Here is an 18366-nt window from a genome sequence, read left to right on the forward strand (position 1 = left end):
TCATTTTTTTGTTGTTTATAAATTTCAAATATATTCCCTCTCTTCCAAAAGCATCTGAGTGGGCTTAGGGAAAGCATGACACAGAAGTTATTTAACAGCAAATGCAGCAGTCTCTTTTGCTGGAGCAAAATACTTGCTTTCAAATAAATTTTCAAAAGATCCATCATCAGTCTGATAAATCAGAGTTGGAATCCTGATTCTAGAGCCCTCAGCCTAGCCACTGCAGAGTACTGCTCTCTTATACTATTACCACCGTTATCCATTCAGTCCTGCATTCTCCAGCTACCAAGGCAGAGCTAAGTTGCACACCAGCTAATGAATCTCATTCCTCAGAAGGGCAAGGCAGTACGGCGATGGTTTTTTGTTTTGTTGTTTTATTGTGACTACCCATCAATAAACCATGCTCCACCTCTCACATCTGTCATGAGCTTCTCATTCAGGATGGCTGTCTGCTCCTGCTGTGTATTTGAGTTCACAATCCCTGGATCAGGACATGTTCATTGATGACAAATTTTAGCTCTGTCTTATTTTGACACCTGTGTGTTTTGGGACTTGCCTTATGAGGCTGCAAAGTCCTCTACGTACTGCTACTACTAAGTCACTTCAATTGTGTCTGACTCTATGTGACCCCATGGACCATAGCCTGCCAGGCTCCTCTGTCCATGGGATTCTCCAGGCAAGAATACTGGAGTGGGTAGCTGTGCCCTCCCCCAGGGGTTCTTCCCAACCCAGGGATCAAACGCACATCTCCTCATATGTCTCCTGCATTGGCAAGTGGGTTCTTTACCACTAGTGCCACCTGGGAAGCCCGGCAATTTACATAAATCAGAAGTTGACTGGGAATGAGGAGTGTTTCCTAAAGCTAGTTTTCACTGGGCTGAATCAATGCTGAGCTTCTCCTGAGAACAACAGGAGAGAGCAGAGTGGGCTGTTGGATTACTGCTTAAAAAAAAAGAAACAGAAATTTTAAAAGTTATTTCTTTGCTGGATGAGAGATGCAATCCAGGTCCCAGACCTTGGATGGATGAGCAGTTTCCCGTTTGCAGCCTTCCCTGTGCCTGGGAGAGGGCTGGGATGTAGCCTGGGGGAACTTGTTTCCATCTGACAAAGCAGAGGCAAGAAAAAAAATGGCATTTTCCTTTTTCACTTTTGTAGGGGCATAATAAACCTGTGAAAAGAGGATGCCTTCTTGAATCCAAGTAGAACAGGGTTCAAATCCAAATTTTCTTACTTCGTAGCTGTGTAACCTGTGGAGAAATTATATCAAGTTACATTTTGAGGCTAGTTTCCTAGGAGAAAATGTAATAACTCAGCTTGGTGCTCGGTGATGACCTACAGGGGTGGGATAAGGGTGCTGTGGGTGGGAGGAAGCTGCCAGAGGGAGGGGATATATGTATACAAATAGCTGATTCACTTCAATGTTCAGCAGAAAGTAACACTGTAAAGCAATTATACTCCAACAATAAATAAATAAATGCACATGAAATTAGAGCCCTGGACAGCGTGCTCTAAGGGTTAGAGGTCATCTCTGGAAGACCCTGTGCCAGACCCCAGGGCAGGCTCATCCCAGCAGGTCTGACCATTGGCAGGAGCAGCAAGGCATAGGGCACTGCTCATCCGGCTGCTGGGCTTATACTTTCAAGGTAAAAGGAACTGCCCTCAGTACAGACAGGCTTTACTGGAGTAGCAGAATGCCTGGCGCCACCTCGCCTAAGGTGGGGCTCAAGAGTTTCTGATTTTCAAAGATAAAAACAAGCAGACAGACAACCCACAGCCTCAAAGCCCATAAACATTCAGAAAAGTTGGCCTCAAACCCTATTCCTCCTGGGTGAGAAACTAAGTGGTAGTTTGCTGCCCCCTGCTGTCCACCTGGAAAACTCCAGCATGCGTCTGGCTGTGCTGCTGGACTCTGGATCCCAAGGAGTTTGGATGGCCAGGGCCTACCTACCCTTCCAAACAGCGCACCCCAAGAGGGAGGGCAGGTAGCATCAGGACAGGCTACAAAGTCTTAGGGGTCCAGGGTAAAATGCAAATCACTGTGTCAGAAGATGAATTTCAAGACGGGGACAACAGAGTATTAAGCCAGGCAATGGGCACTTTGGAGGAGGGGGCCCTGTGAACTCCATGTGTGACGCACACACAGAGCTGGCATGCCTCATGATTACCTGCTCTTGATATTGAACGTCTGGATCTATGTCATAGTCTTCACAGGTCCCCAAGGAGCTGAAAGTTAGTAGAACATGTTAGGGGAAAGAAGGTGGGGAAAGGGCCTCCCCTAGTAAGCCAGACTCAGGGTGGAGGGGTGGTGGCGGTAAGTTTCTTTTGGCCAGAATGTAGCTGTCGCACAAATCTAACCTCCTGATTACTGCTGTAGTTTGAGGCAGCGTATATTGGGTTGGTCAAAAAAATTGGTTTGAGTTTTACCATACGATGTTATGGAAAGATCCAAATGAACTTTTTTGGCCAGTTAAAAATCTGCCCGCAATGTAGGAGATCTGGGTTCAATCCCTGGGTTTGGAAGATCCCCTGGAGAAGGAAAGGGCAACCCACTTCAATATTCTTGCCTGGAAAATTCCATGGACAGAGCCTGGTGGGCTGCAGTCCATATGGTCGCAGAGTTGGACATGACTGAGTGACTATCACTTTCACTTTCCATATATATATATAGATACACCCCACAATTGTCCTGGCCTTGGGAACCAATTCAGACTCAGAAATTAGACTGATGAAGATTCAAACATCAAACTTACAGAACAGGCTACATGGAAAGATTTCCCTGGTGGCTCAGTGGTAATCTGCCTGCAATGCAGGAGATACAGGTTTGATCCCTGGATCAGTAAGATCCCCTGGAGAAGGAAATGGCAAGCCACTCCAGTATTTTTGTCTGGGAAATCTTATGGACAGAGGAGCGTGGAGGGCTACAGTCCATGGGGTCACAAAGAGTCAGACATGACTGAGCGATTGAGCACATATTTGGGAGGACAGAGCTTACCAATAACTAAAGAGTGTGCTGAAATTCACACTCCAATTCCACCAGGAGAGATGCGCCCACATGGGAACGTGGACCAAATGCTGTCATCCACTAACGAGGTGATTCAGTGTATGTAACTTCCATGGGCAGAGGTCAGGGGTAGGGAGAGATGCCAAGAGTGATGAGAAGAAAATCCCTCTCCATGGAAACCAGAGCAGCGGGGAGAATGCATTCTCCCACCTGTATTCATCAGGGACCAACTAGGAAAATAGTAACAGGCATTTACCACAAAGGGATAATGATGGTAATCAGATGATGCAGGAAACTGGTGGTAGGGGTGCTGGAAAGCTAAACTCCACGATGAGCAGGAACAGAACGTCACCCTCACTTTCAGGACGAAAGCACTAGAGAGAAGATGGTGGTCCAAATCCCCCATCACTAGTGGAAGCTGGAACACCTGGGGGCCTCGAGTAGGAGCTGGAGCCGTGAGGAAATTGCACCTGCTGCTGGAGGTGCCACCTGAGATGGAAAGAGAGAGAGCAGTGCGCCAGCCTCTCCCTGCTTCCCCTCCTGCCTGGACCTTCCAACGGCCACACTCCACTGAGAGCGGCCAGCAGAGGAGCCTGGAGAAGACAACCAGCAGGCTGCATTTCAAAGGAGCTAAAAGGCAAGGAGTGGCTCTGAACACAGACAGGCCTAGGCGCAGGCGCTCCTTTAATGGTTATAGACTCAGGTGATTGGCGCCACCTGTTGGATACGATGTAAATTCAGCACCACGGCAAGAAAGGTCTTTGCCAAGCTAGACCACTTCCGAACATTTCCTGCTACTCCCCTGTCCTGGTCAGGCACTTACTTCCTTATTCTAGGCTTTCAGTCTTGCTTCCTCTTCCCCTAACATCCTTTGCCCATAACCATCCCCTTCTCACTTCTCATTTCTCCTCAACCTGCTTCCTTCTCTTCACTCCATGCTTCTCCTTTTTCCTTCCCTTCTTTCCTATTTCCTACCTTTCTCTTCCCATCCAGATCCCTCTCTCCATCTTTCTTTCCTGCCTCTTAATGAGCAGACTGAAGTCCAGGTCTTTATGTATATTAGTTATTGTTTCCTAATAACTATTTCTTAAACAATCAATGATTAAAAGATATTGTAACCACTACCCCCTCTCCCATCTCCATACCTAGGAAGCCCCAGACTTAAGATTTTAACTGATTAAAATCAGCCCAAACTTTCTTTACTGAGCCACTAGATGTCATTGATTTCACAGCAGAGTTGGGAAGCCCTTGCAGGAGCTCAAACCTGCAAAGAAAGAAGCATCCTCACACTTTACTTGCATCTAAAATAATCACAGCCAGACTTCTGCTTACAGTCACAACTGAATAAAATTTTACTGGATGGGGACTTCGCTAGCGGTCCAGTGGTTAAAACTCTGCGCTTCCAATGCAGGGGGTGTGGGTTTGATACTTTTTCGGGGAACTAAGATCCCACATGCCCCAGGGCACAGCCGAAAAAAAACGAAAAAAGATTTTACTGGACGGAAAATGGAAGCACTGGAGAGTAACTAGAAGCAGGTGAATTTGGGTGGGAAGTCCATGTATAGACACAGAAGTGATGGAAGTGAGCTCCCATCTGCTGTTTTGCGCCCAGGGAGTGCTGTGCAGGCCAGTGGCGGTGCTGACGGAAAAGCTGCCATCTTTCTGGTCCATGAGAAACAAGATTGAGTGCAGGGCAACTACAGCTGATGAAGGGGAGAAGGATTCCTGGAAGGGAAAGGCCAGAGGCCAGAGAGGAGACCCTCAGATTCTACCTGGTTATGAATAGTTGTTAAGGCTACTCTGTTTAGGTTTTCTTCTTCCTTGTGAGCTATAGTTTTCTAAGAATTTATCTTTTCTATCTACACTTACAAATTCATTGGCATAAAGTTTATAACTATATTTTAATTTTATTATACTTTTATTAATATCTGTAAGATCTGTATTAATACTCCTATTTTCATTCCTGTGACTCTGTGTAGTCGGTTGGTTTGGTTCTCTCTTTGCTAGGGCTTATAGATTTTATATGTATTTTTGAAAAACCAATTTTTGACTTGTTGATCTCTATTGTGTTCACTTCCTACTAATATCCCATTACTTTCCCCTTTAATAGTTCCTTCATTCTATGTGTGTGTGTGTGTGTGTGTGTGCACTTATTTTGATCTTAACTTCATGAATTGAATAGTTAATTTTTGGTCTTTCTTTTTTTCTAATATGGTCTATTCTCCACGTTAGTCTAGTAAACACTGCTTTGGCTGCACTCCATGTATTTTAGTAAGTCGTATTTCTTTAACATCCAGTTTTCAATATTTAATTTCTGTGATCTTTCTCATGGGTTAATTAGAAATATTTACTAATTCCCAAATATATGAAAGCTTTTCTAAAAATTCTTTTAAAATTGATTCGACCTTAATTACTTTGAAGTCAGAGAATATTGTGTGGTATTATAACAATACTTTGGAATATACTGAGACTTGCTAAATTTGGCAAGTACATGGTTTTCATACCATTCCATGTGGCTGAAAAAATATGCATGACAATTCTGGGAGACAGAGTACACATATAATCAATACTTTCATTTTTTTCTACATATTTCCTGGAATTTGCCTGCTTGTTCCACCAACTACTTAAACAGATGCAGAGTTTTGTATTTTTCCTTGCAGTTCTCCACTCCCTGAGAATTAAGGAAGTTTTATTAAGACCACGTGTGTGTGCGCTCAGTTGCTCAGTCATGTCAGACTCTGTCACCCTATGGACTGTAGCTCGCTAGGCATCTCTGTCCAGTAGATTTTCCTGACAAGAATGCTGGAGTGGATTGCCATTTCCTCCTCCAGGGGATCTTCCCAATGCAGGGATCGACCCATGTCTCCTGCGTCTTCTACACTGGCAGGCAGATTCTTTTACCACTGAGCCAGAAGGCAAGCCCTATTAACAGCACACCAATTTACAAGTATCTCATCTTCCTGGTGAATTTAACCTTTCATCACGTGAAGTAACATCTGTATTAAGATTCTCAAAGAAACTGTTTGCCCTCCAGTCTTTTTTTTTTTTTCAGGTTCTGCTTCTGGGGGAAGCTAAACTAAGACAGTTGGTCCGCTGAGATGATGTAGCAGCAGAGTTACTAAGACTGTCAGCTGCCAGGGGCTTCCCTGGTGGCTCAGTAGGTAAAGAATCCACCTGCATTGCGGGAGTGGTGGTTTCATCAAGTCGTGTCCAACTCTTGCAACCCCATGGACTGTAGCTTGCTAGACCCCTGTATCTATGGGATTCTCCAGTCAAGAATACTGGAGGGGACTGCCATTTCCTTCTACAGGGGATTTCCCTGACCCAGGAATCAAGCCCGGGTTTCCTGCATTGCAGGCAGATTCTTTACCGACTGAGCTATAAGGGAAGCTCCCTCATACTGACTGAGCCTTTCAGGAGACTTGGGTTCAATCCCTGGGTTGGGAAGGTCCCCTGGAGAAGAGCATGGCAACCCACTCCAGTAGTCTTGCCTGGAGAATCCCATGAACAGAGGAGCCTGGCAAGCTACTGTCCATAGGGTCACAAAGAATCAGACATGACTGAACGAGTAAGCACCTGTCATAAACTGGCATTGGTTCCACAAGGAAGGGGATGCCCTACCTTACACCATCTCTAGCATGCTAGAGCAATGGGTGGCATTAATTATGATTGGTTGGTGGTATTAATAGGTTGGTTGTTGCTAAGTGCAATTGGTGCAAAGAGGAAGAAAATGCCAGGCTCAATTCAGGGCATGGCATAAAAGATCTCCCCGGCAGCGTTTAAAGAGATCCTTAGCTCAGGCAGTTGAAGGACAGACTGTGCTAAAAATCAAGCCAGAAATTAGAAATAAAGCTGAATTTACAGCTCTCACGTTTCCTGAGGCCCTAATAGATAAGGGGTGGGGCACTGAAACACAGAGCGGGAACATCTGGGTGGAACCCAGAGAGCGCTGAACCTCAGATTTCTCCAAAGCTTCCAGGCTAGCAGTCTAATCCCTCTGCCTGGAGACCATGGTAAGGCCTCATTTGAAACAGATGCCTCACAAGATGAAGTGTTTCCTCCCCCTAGTCCTCTCCGTCTCATCTCATTGCTTTCAGTAATTGCTTCTAGCAGACTGACTCTTTGCTAGTTACAACCACCTAGATAAAACTGACATATGCAGCATTAAACAGAAGTATCTTCAAAGGCAACTAAAAAACACTCTAAGGCTTCACAAGCTTACACAACACTTGTGCCTTTTGAGTTGGAATTGTATCAGTTGCTCACTGATGACTTAACAACAGCAGCTAATTTGGCCGTCAATAGGCAGTAGCCATGCTAATTAGAGTCCTCAGTCAGCTGTAAGGCAGGAAGAAATGATAGGGGTTCCCAGGGACATTTCTTGATTCTCAATCTTACGAGAAGGCTTATTTACTCTCCCCTGTGTGTCTTCAATCTCTCTCCTCACTGACATTAGTTTCCCTAGCATGCCACTCTCCCCGCTGAACTCAAGTTAACTGGAACTGCAGGCACTAACAAGGATGTTTTTGATGTGCTAAAGCATCTTGTTTTAGAGGAAGCGCAGAGCCAAAGTGCCACACAATCAGCACCAGAGCCAGGACTGCAAGGGAGGAGGGTTTTCCACTTCTAAATTCTTGCCACTTACTAGCTTTCATGATCTTAACAAGGATTAGCTTCTCTGGGCTCCCATTTCCTTGTTGGAAAATTGGAAATGTTTCTTTTACTTAAGAGGATGTGGGTTAAAGGATGTCGAGAGTGTGAAGGGAACTGGCATATAACAGGGCCTCAGCAAAACAGCCCAGTTCCCTTCCCCCTGCCTGGATAGCTCACTGAACAACCGCCTTCTCTAGAATGGTAGCTTGCTTAACACATGCCTCTTTCAAAGAAAATGGAACCCAATATTTTTCTGTTTCCACTTGCACAGTGCCTTGGGATTTGAGGCAGGTTGCATCTCAGATTTCAAAGAAATGGGGAGAAGCAAGACCACCTGAGGTCTAGTTCAAACCGAAGGATCCCAGGGTACCTTGGGTCCTGCTATTAGAAGCCCAAGGTTATTGTCATTTAAGGAAGCCCCTCAACCCCCAGATTTCTGTCCCTGAGCCTTGAGTGGTTCCATGGAGTCTCAGTGAGCCAAAAGGCAGGGGCCAAGAGTCAAAGCCAGGGTGGTCTATTGAAGGCTTCACCTCTCACCAGTCACGACCCTGGACCACCTGCCCCTTCCTGAGCATCGGCTGTGTGTGTGTGTGTGTGCATGCACGTATGTGTGAGATGACAGCACTGTCATCAGGACTGTTGTGAGAGTCGCACGCTGTACCAGCACGCTGGCCCAGTGCCCAGCATACAGTAAGCTTAGTGAATCCAAGGCTTTGTTGTGTGTGTGTGTGCTGCAGACACCTGAGGATGGGGCAAGGGTTATAGCTCAGCACGCACCGTGTGGGCACCCACCACCCTTTATTTACCTCTTTCTCACATCCACTGTTCTACCTCCTGGCATGCACTGAGCAAGGCGGGTTAACAAGTTTAATAACACACTGCTAAAAAGAGGTAAGCAAGCAGGCAGACAGATTAACGTGGGTATTTTTAAGAAATCTTGTTAACAGGAACTCTACTCAGTATTTTGTAATAACCTACAGGGGAAAAGAATATGAAAAAAAGATATGTATGTATGGATAACTGAATCACTTTGCTCCACCCTTGAAACTAAAGCAACAATGTAAATCAATTACACATCAATTCAAAAAAAGAAACGAAGAAAGAAACCCTGATAGACATTAACACTCACGCTCCGATCACTATACTGAGCTTAGTGGACACGATGAAAAGATCACCACTCGAACCTCCTTCACTCTGTCCTTCATATATTTACCCATAACACATAGAACACCTTTTCATTTTCAACAACATACATTTCTGCAGATAAAAAAGGTGACCCACACTTTCATTTTCTTTATTTTTCATTGATACCGTATGAATACAAAGTTTCTATAAAGCTACAAAATGTCTACCACTTTATCAAGAAGGCATCAAAATGTGTCACTTTGCAAAGACATGAAAACACCTGCAGGAACTGACACAAAAATAGCATTTTTAGAGTGATGAAATAATTGCACTTAACTGTCATGGATATTACAGTTATCACACATATGTACCGCGAAAGCTAGAATACATTTTTTTTTTTTACAAAGCACTTTATAAAAAAATTCTCTGCACACAAACCCTATAATCTTCATATAACTATCATACTAAAGATAAATTCACTTTAAAGCCAACACTTAGAACATTTTTAAACAAAAAGGTACCAGTACCTAAACACAGACATTAACAAATACAAGAATACTGTACTGCCAAGAGGTTTAACCAAATGCCTTTTGAAAGCTTCTGCAAATAGGTTAAGAAAACATATGTGAGAATTTGCACCCCCCCACCCCCCATCTCTCCAATCTACCCGAGAGGAAGCTCACTGCCCGAAGGCAGACTCCTCAGCCCACTCCCAGCAGCAGTACAATATTAAAGGAACCACTGAGCAGATGAAACGCTTACATCACAAGCCCATTTTATACACGTGACATGAAGACACAGACTGTGAGAATCCCATTAAGTCATTGAGAATGTGAACAAACACACGTGGCAAAAACCAATTTACATAAAATTTAAGCATATTAATAAGAATTAAAGGCTATTCAGGTTTCTTTTTTAAATGTTACAAAACATTTTTTTTTTTTTGTCATTTTTAGGCACGTAGTTTTTGCTTTTACTTGTTTTTTTTTCTTCCTTATCTGCAGTCATGAGCCTACTGAAAAAGGCCTACGGAAGTGACTCTTTCAAGGAGGTAACAGGGAGATTTTTTTTTTTTTAAGAAGTGCAGTTCATATCTAATTTACACAGTGAAACTAATCACAGAAAAGGACTGAGGCAAAAAGGAAAAGAGAAAGAAGACAGGAAAGGAGGGAGGGAGAGAGAAAACCAGAGACTGGTTTCCAATTGATTTATACCTAGATTCTGTCAGCCTCTCTTAAGAAAAAGGGGAACAAGAAAATTTCACAATGGAAGTCAGACAAAAGACAGCCAGCCTGAGAGAGGTGGAATCTTTTGGAATCTGACCCCACTTAATGACGAACAGAGAGGGAAAATAAATGCCATTTCAAATATTAAAATGATGGAGAGGGGGCATATGACAGACTCAATGCAAATTCACAGAGAATAAAACAAGTTAACAGCTTAGGAAGTAGGACAATAAATACAAATATTTCATCTTATTTAATGGTGCATGACTTCAGTGAAACTATCCTTTGCAATGCAATACATTTTAAATGCAAACCTTCATTCTTAACAATATAAGCAATGAGTTAATGAGAGACAACTATTGCCAAAGAAAGCACAGTAACAGTTGAAGAGGGAAACAGGAAAACAAATATTTGATTAATTTCTTCCAAGTTGTGGTGTAGTCTTGACATGACAGGGAGGGGCTGAATTCAAGCAGCTAACTATAACTTGTGTTGAGCAATTTTCCTTCTCATTTGACTTTTTTGTTTTTTCACTGTATAAACTTCTATGAGTACTCACAACTTGGTGCGGATAGAAATCACTCCTGAAGTTTCAGAGAGCCCAAAGAGGGTATTCTTAAAGACACCAGGTAGAAACAGATGGATCATACACATTCGGAGGCTAACTTTCAACGATTCTAATGTTATTGTAAAGTCTATATTGGTAAAGAACAATCTTTTTTTTTTTTTTTTTTTTGTCCTGGCTTTTATTTGGCTGGTGTTTTTGCCTTCTCGTCCTTTTCACTCCTCTTCCTCCCCTCTATCAGTTTTCCCAATTTACACAAAGTTTTGATAAAAGCCAACAGGGACTCTAAAAGAGTTGCCCTTTAGAGGGCCGGAACATTCTTTGAAAATTCTGAATTGTGAGTGGTACTCTTTGGGAGTTTCTCATAGCACATTCAGACAACACTCAGAGTCAACATTTTTGCCCTAAGAAGAACACGTCAATTGTGATGACCCTAAACCATTTTTTTGTTCTGCACTGTCATCTCAGTTTGAGGCTTCCAACTTTCAAAACGGTATCACTGCGTAAACCGGAGAAGTGCGCACTGGCATCGGAGTGGAAAGGCAGGCTCTACAGGCTGAGCACAAGCGTACGGAGAAGGTCACATCTGTCCACTGGCTGACAGCCTGCGGGTTGTGTGCAAGTCCCCTTGGGCGGACGCAGGGCTGGGTGATGGGCAGAGATGGCATACTGGGTCATGGCACACAGACATACCAGTTTCTGGGGATCCTCCTGCTGCTGTGGGCTCCAGGGCTGGGAGTGGTTGGGGGGGCTCCCCTACGGCATATGATGCACAGCAGGCGGGGTCCATGTCGTGCTCTTGTGAACAGAGGCCTGTCGTTGGTTATTCATCCCGGTAAACCAAAGGCATTACGGTGATCTCAGAATATTTTTGGTCTCTCTACAAATTATCATGATTATGGCAGCACTTTTCTAAGCTGGAATCTCAAACCAAAGGCACTTTCATGCTAGAGTGCAGAAGGTTCACAAATAGCTAAGTTTTTGGTCGTGGATTTAAAAGGCAACATTTAAAGTGTACAATTTGCTTTTCATAGTAAACTATGAAGTTGCAAGACCTTCCATTTTGGTATAGACATTGGACGGTGTGGTCAATGAACTGACTTCTGCTCATTTCGGATTTCAGACCAAGAAGCCAGTTTTTTATAGATATGAAGAAAAATGGGCTTACGAAAAACAAAATTGAAAGCAACACTTGCTTATTCTGTTTTAAATACTGAGCCGATTAGTAAAAGGGACATAGAGAACTGGTGTGAGAAAAGGCTGGCGGCACGACTAAGTATCACTAAGGCACTGCTTACTGAACGCTTTGGCAGCTCTGAATTGAAAACTTCCTACAAAAGTAACAATAGTAAGAGAAATGCTTCCAGCTTACAAAAGGGCTCACAGTTCCGAGGCAGCCTTCTGCACTGCAAACCCTACACGCAACATCGCGAAGATTTAAGGCTTTTCAGAAATGACATGTGCAGGGTTTCGCCACAGAAACATCAACAGAAGGAAAGAAGCAATGCAGACGTATCCTCTTAATGTCACAGGTGTGAACACCAACACACAAAATGGGTTCTACCCTTCGTTAGAACAGGCGTAGTGTACCAGAGCATAGACAAAAATCATACAAGTGATCGGTACCTGGTTTGAAAAGTTGACTGTCATCTTGTGTGATTTAAATAACTTATGTTTGTACAAAAACAAACTGTAAAAGCCGCTAGAGTGTTGAGACCTAAACAGAAGACTTGGGTCTGTAACACCAAGTTCTGGGCATGGGGGCTGGTTTTTTTTGGCTGGTCTGAGAGTGGGACTTTGCTGCTGGGATGTTTTGTGAAGAGGAATTTGATTCAGAGCCTGTGGCAGGTGAACTGTCCTTGGGGTAAGGAAAAGGCTCATCAGCTTTCGTATCTGCTGGTGGATGCCTCCCCAACAGGACCCTCAAGAAGAAGCAGCATCAGCCCCAGGGGATGCTCTTGCTCTGGCAGAAGAAGGGTCTTCCTCTCCCTCTCTTCCTCACCAAGCACCAGAAAGGAACAACCCCCACCAAAAGGCCAAGGATCAAGTGGCAAGAGTCCTAAAGCCTTCCTAGCCAGCTGTCACTGACCAGCACGTGACTCTGGGCAAGTCATGTCTCCTCCGGGTCTCAACTCTCTCATCTACAAACAGGAGGAGGTCACAGGCATACCTCGTTTTCTCACGTTTCACAAATATTGCAATTTTTTACAAATTGAAGGTTTGTATCAAATGAGTCTACTGGCATCAGTTTTCCAACAGCATTTGCTCACTTTGTGTCTCTGTGTCCTGTTTTCATAATTTTCACAATATTCCAACTTTTTCATTATTTTCATATTTTTAATGGTGATCTGTGATCTTTAAGTTACTATTGTAATTGTTTTGGCATTTTTCAGCAATATCTTAATTAAAGTATGTGCACTGATTTTTTTTTCAGCCATACTATTGCACATTTAATAGACTACAATATAGTGTAAACATAACTTTCACATGCACTGTGTGACTCGTTTTACTGTGATAGTTGCTTTTTTGTGGTTCTCTGGAGCCAAGCCTGTGCTGCCTCCAAGGTATGCCTGTAGACTGTGCTCTCCTACAGCTTAGTAAAGAAAAACTCTAGCTGTCCTCTTACAAAATGAATCCTTCTCTCCTCCATCCTTAAAGATGAAGTGTTCCAGAAGTTTCTATAAATTCTACAAAAAACATTGAGTCTGACACTAAAAGTAGAAGGTCAGAAGAATTTCACTAAAATGATCAAAGGTCTGATTATGAGAACAATAACCTTATGAAAAATAATGAAAATAGGTGGCATTTTTTTAACCAGATGAAATAAGGAATCAAGGGCAAATTAGAAATGCTATTTAAGCAGTGTGAGTTGATCATAGGGATGTTGGTAACCAGTTGTCCCCAGTTTCCCTAGGGAGGAAGGAAAGAATACTTGTAGCTGAGAGACTCTGTTGTGAAATAGAAGCTCTGAAACAGGAAGAAACACGGACAAATGTCATTAGAGTAATATTCCTACCTGTTTCTTGATGGCCTGAAACAAGGCTCCCAGGAGAGAAGCTTTTTCAGGATAAAATGGAAGGAAAAAGAAGATGTCAAATGTGGCATCTGTGACCTGTGGATGCAGGGCAGTGCTTTTTCAGCAGGGGCAATTCTGTGGCCCATGGGACATTTGGCACTGTCTGGAGACACTTGGGACTGTGACAACTGGGGAAAGAGTATGTCTAGCGGGCAGAGGCCAGGGATGCTGCGAAACCTCCTACAAGGCACAGGACAGCCTTGCACCACAAAGAATTATCTGGTCCAAATGTCAACAGGGTCTAGATAAGGGCTGAGAAACCCTGGTCTAGGGTAGCTTAGACATTCTGGGATTCTAGGACATGTTTTGAAAAAGCCTCGACTTTACTTAGGTCTCTTGCTAAGATGGGAAATGAATGCCAAGAGACCAAAGATGGGTTCTTTAGTTTCTCCCTATTCAGGCTGTGGAAAGTGGCCTCCAAACTCTCCAGTGAAAGCACAAGATGTCCCTGAATCATTCCTGGTAGTGGAGGGTCAACCAGGAGATGGAGCACCCACAAGAGAGCTATGAGGACAGAGCTTTGGAAAGGCTTCTTTATGGTTCAGAAAGCTTGACGAGTGAATAAGACTCTGCCATGAATGGTCAAAGACCAAAAATCAGACTTGTATTAGATGTCGTCACACAAATCTAATCCCAGGGTCTAATTTAGAAGAGAGAGAAATGGACCAGTGGTGAAGACAAGAAAACTGCCTGCCCTGGAGAAACCTTTAGAACAGGACAAGAAGCAAACTTGTTTTAAGAGCAAAAAGTAACCCTCAAGGTCATCCACGGAGACCCCAAACTCAACTACAAAGGCATTTGGAGGAAGAGGACAAGTATCAGAGGGCCCAGCCTGACTCTGTGAGGCCAGGGTATGATCTACTCTTCAGTTAACAGATCTAGTCTCTAGCTGGTGTTTTGGGGCCTCAGTCTATTTGTGCTTTGAAAAAAGTAAATCCTAAGAGCCCTCCTGGCAGCACTGAAGAGTCCCATTCCCGGTAGAGAATGTGAACCAAATGCCTCTTCCCCTGAAGTTCTGGGATGGCCTGGCTTTTAGCCACGTAAGATCACTTGCACCCCTAGGTCCTGAGAAGACTGGGGGTAATTTTCAGTAAGATGCAGGAGATGGGAGCAAAAGAAGCACCTGTAAGAGGGGTGACCAAGGGAAGTCATACGTATGATGAGCAAGGGAGAAGCTTCATACTTGGGCCGAAGACCAGATGGAAGGGTGGGCCGCTGGGCCAACTCTTCAGAGGCCCCCTCAGCCTCAGGGAACAAATTGTAGTCTGTTTATGGAGGGAAGATGCACACCATCCTGCTGGCTTACGTAAGGGATGTGCGTTCCAAAAGGGCTTACGTAAGGGATGTGCACTCCAAAAGGGGAAAGTTCTGCACTTGTTCCTCTGGTCTTCCCAGGGACCAGGGCCATGGGTTTGGGTGCAGTCAGGCTTGGTTCAGTATTCCGTTTCCACAAGCCAGCCACACCCTCATGCTGCTGACCTCAGATACTAGTTAATACACAAGCAGGGTCACACTTGGTTGGGGGAATAGGGAAGAGGGTGTGTAGGTTACTTGAATGTGACAGTACAAAGTTTTTTCATTTTTCTGGCCTGATGTAAAAGTCTTGACATGCTTTAAAACTTGCAAGACATTTCGTGTTCTGTAGTGTTAACATTCCTGACAATTATCAACAAGTCAATTTCCTCCAGGAAAGTGGGGAGTATGCCCTGTCCCCTTCCCAATGTATGGAAGTAACAAGACATGTGACCATATCAAACCATCTCTGCCTGGACAATGCTTTGGAATACGTGGGTTGGAAAGTCAAATCTCTCTTGGGAAGAAAACCTCCCAAACGAACCTATTTGGAAAGGGCAGAGATAGATAGCCGAGCCTCTTCAGCCTCAGTCAAATAAGTATTGTGACTTACTGAGAGTCAAGAAAATGGGTGTCCTTAGAGAATACACCAAGATCTACGGACACAGACTGAGAAATACATATATCAGCACCTAGCAAATTGAATGACACTGAACAGATGTTCAATAAATAAGCACTGAATAACTACATATGCATATGTTTGTATGTACACACAAACACACACATAGCTACACCAGGTTAATATGCATATTGGATCACCAGAAATAATTTATCCACAGGCTGGTGAGTATGCTTGTGATTTTCTGGGGAGCAGAAATCCTAAAACTGATGAGCCTTTTACAAGTTTGGTTTGATGAAGTTTCTCCCAGCCACAGGGTTTTCTATAATTTGCAGCTCACAGTGCAGTATTCATGCCAATTTTGAATTTTTGTTATTAAATTTCAGTGGTTCAAATATTTACTGATCATAATAAAAAAATTTGGTTGTCCATATAAAATATAACTGCACACACAAGACTATAAACATTGTAAGCTTAGATTTTCAGTATTTATCTACTTATTGCAAAAAGAGCCATCTTTTTTTCATTAAATAATCATCACATTAGTACAATACAATTTTATATTTTTTAAATATACTATATATGTTAAGGATAAGGGGTGAAGTTTTCTTCCTCTGTAATACCTGTTTCAAGAGTTTAATGGATTAGGAGATTAGTTTTAACCTTGAGGAAAAAAGTACAAATTTGTCTCATTAGGATATTTCTACCAAGTATTTCTTAAGGCTATATTTTAACATTTGGTTTCAAAAAGAAAGAAAAGTTTCATTTAAAAAATAATTTAGTGAATTACATTCTTTCATAACTTCCACCCTAATTAGTTACAAAGATAAGTCTAAAGATTCTTAGTTTTGTGTACTAATTTACATTTATATTTAAAGATTAATTTTACTTGTATCTTAAAACAAGAATTTTATGTTGGAAAAAAAACACACTAAATACATTTGTATAAACGCTGTAAATGTCCAATGGCAAATGCTCTGTCTCGATTTTTTTTTTTCTACCACAATGAGAAATAGGTCTCTGCAGACAGAGACTTGGGTTCTTAAGGTTCACCTTTCTGAGGAATTGTGGGCTATGGATCTGAATAACACACAGAAACAACTCGATTTCTCTTTTTACAACTGTACCAGAACTTCACAGCTACAATGAGTATGAACACATGAAAAAATGACTTCAAACAGGATTTAGAAAAATCGGGGTGACCTCAGGGCCAGGGCAGCACCCCTGCATGGTGAGGTTTACAGTCAGTCGTTCAATCTGGAGAGAGTGTGTGTGTGTGCGCACATATGTGTGTGTGTATATACAGATATCTATATATATAAATAACCACGGTTAGTCCTTTACAAGCCTGTAAATATGATGCTGTGCTCCATGTTCACTATTTGAAACTTCAAATACACAGGCCATGCACAGGAGAGTTTCTTGTGTATCCCTGTTTGTTACCACCTGTTAAAAAAATAAAAGTGTAAATAGAAAAGATTGTGAAAAATGAAATACACATATATATATGTATAACTGAATCACTTTGCTAGATAGCAGAAATTAACACATTATAAATCAACTACACTTCAATAAAATTTTTACAAGTTTTATATATACATACACACACATATATATCTATATCAAACACCACATGAATAAAAATATTCCACCTGTACCATGATGAAATGGTTTACTCGGGGACGAATACAAAGTCTAAAGTTCAAAAAGTTGATTAATTAGAGATCTATTCAGCCTCACTCTGCCCCCTCCTGCACAAACTCAGGATACTAAGGGTCCAACTTAAATCCTATCTAAGTTTAGTTACCATATGTAAGAAAGACCTTAAAGATGGGGTCTCACTCATAATCTGAGCCTAAGAAGACACCACAAGAATTAGTGTGAGTTTTTTTTGAGGGGGAGGGCTATGACTTTTTTTTTTTTAAACAATATAGAGAATTTTCTATAATTCTGTCCTATAGGACAGTCATTTATCCTAGGAACTGTTTCCTATCTTATCCCTAAACCTTCACTAAATTTTGTTGCACAATAGTCAATGGGAGACATAACTCTGTGAATGACTTAACTCACCACATTAACATGTAGTGCCTGGACTCAGTGAAGCAAGTGCTGAGTAAAAAAGAACAGTCATGCAGTTTAAACCCATGCAGTTCAAGGGTCTACTGTATTTGCTGAATGGATGGAAATTCACAGAATAACAGCCAGCATCTGCTGACTGTTAACTATGCACCTTCTCGGTATTAAACACTCTGCAGGAAGAATCTCATGTAATATTCCAACTCCAGCAGCAGGTGTCATTTCACCCCCGTGTGACAAGGGAGGATGATTGGGGTTAATTTGTTTAAGGTTGTACTAATGTCAATGAGGTGCTTCCCTCCTAGCTCAATTGGTAAAGAATCCACCTGCAATACAGGAGACTCCAGTTTGATTCCTGGGTCGGGAAGATCCACTGGAGAAGGGATAGGCTACCCACTCCAGTATTCTTGAGCTTCCTTTGTGGCTCAGCTGGTAAAGAATCCGCCTACAATATGGGAGACCTGGGTTTGATCTCTGGGTTGGGAAGATCCCCTGGAGAAGGGAAAGGCTACTCCAGTATTTTGGCCTGGAGAATGGACTGTATAGTCCATGGGATAGCAAAGAGTGGGACACAACTGAGTGACCTTCACTTTCACCTTCAATGTCAACAAAAAACCCAGATCTTCTGACTCTGAAGACCTTTTTCTTACCTGTTATGCCATGCTGCTCTAAATAAATTAATGCATACAGTGATGAATCATCTACTTTTTCTGGGTAATAGTTTTTTCAATA

The 18366-nt window shown here is 42.6% G+C and overlaps 1 protein-coding gene across 9 annotated transcripts in view; it reads right to left on the bottom strand.

The window, feature by feature from the left end:
• Positions 1–8927: 8927 nt before the first annotated feature.
• TEAD1 (TEA domain transcription factor 1) overlaps positions 8928–18366 on the bottom strand; it is a 268937-nt gene continuing 259498 nt past the window's right edge. For all 9 annotated transcript variants that reach the window (XM_060399885.1, XM_060399884.1, XM_060399880.1 and 6 more), the window contains one exon: positions 8928–17004. In XM_060399885.1, the coding sequence (XP_060255868.1) occupies positions 16891–17004 (114 nt within the window). In that variant the 3' untranslated portion in view covers positions 8928–16890. The remainder of the gene's footprint in view (positions 17005–18366) is intronic.

This window comes from Ovis aries, chromosome 15, assembly GCF_016772045.2.
Source record: "Ovis aries strain OAR_USU_Benz2616 breed Rambouillet chromosome 15, ARS-UI_Ramb_v3.0, whole genome shotgun sequence".
Classification (NCBI taxonomy): domain Eukaryota; kingdom Metazoa; phylum Chordata; class Mammalia; order Artiodactyla; family Bovidae; genus Ovis; species Ovis aries.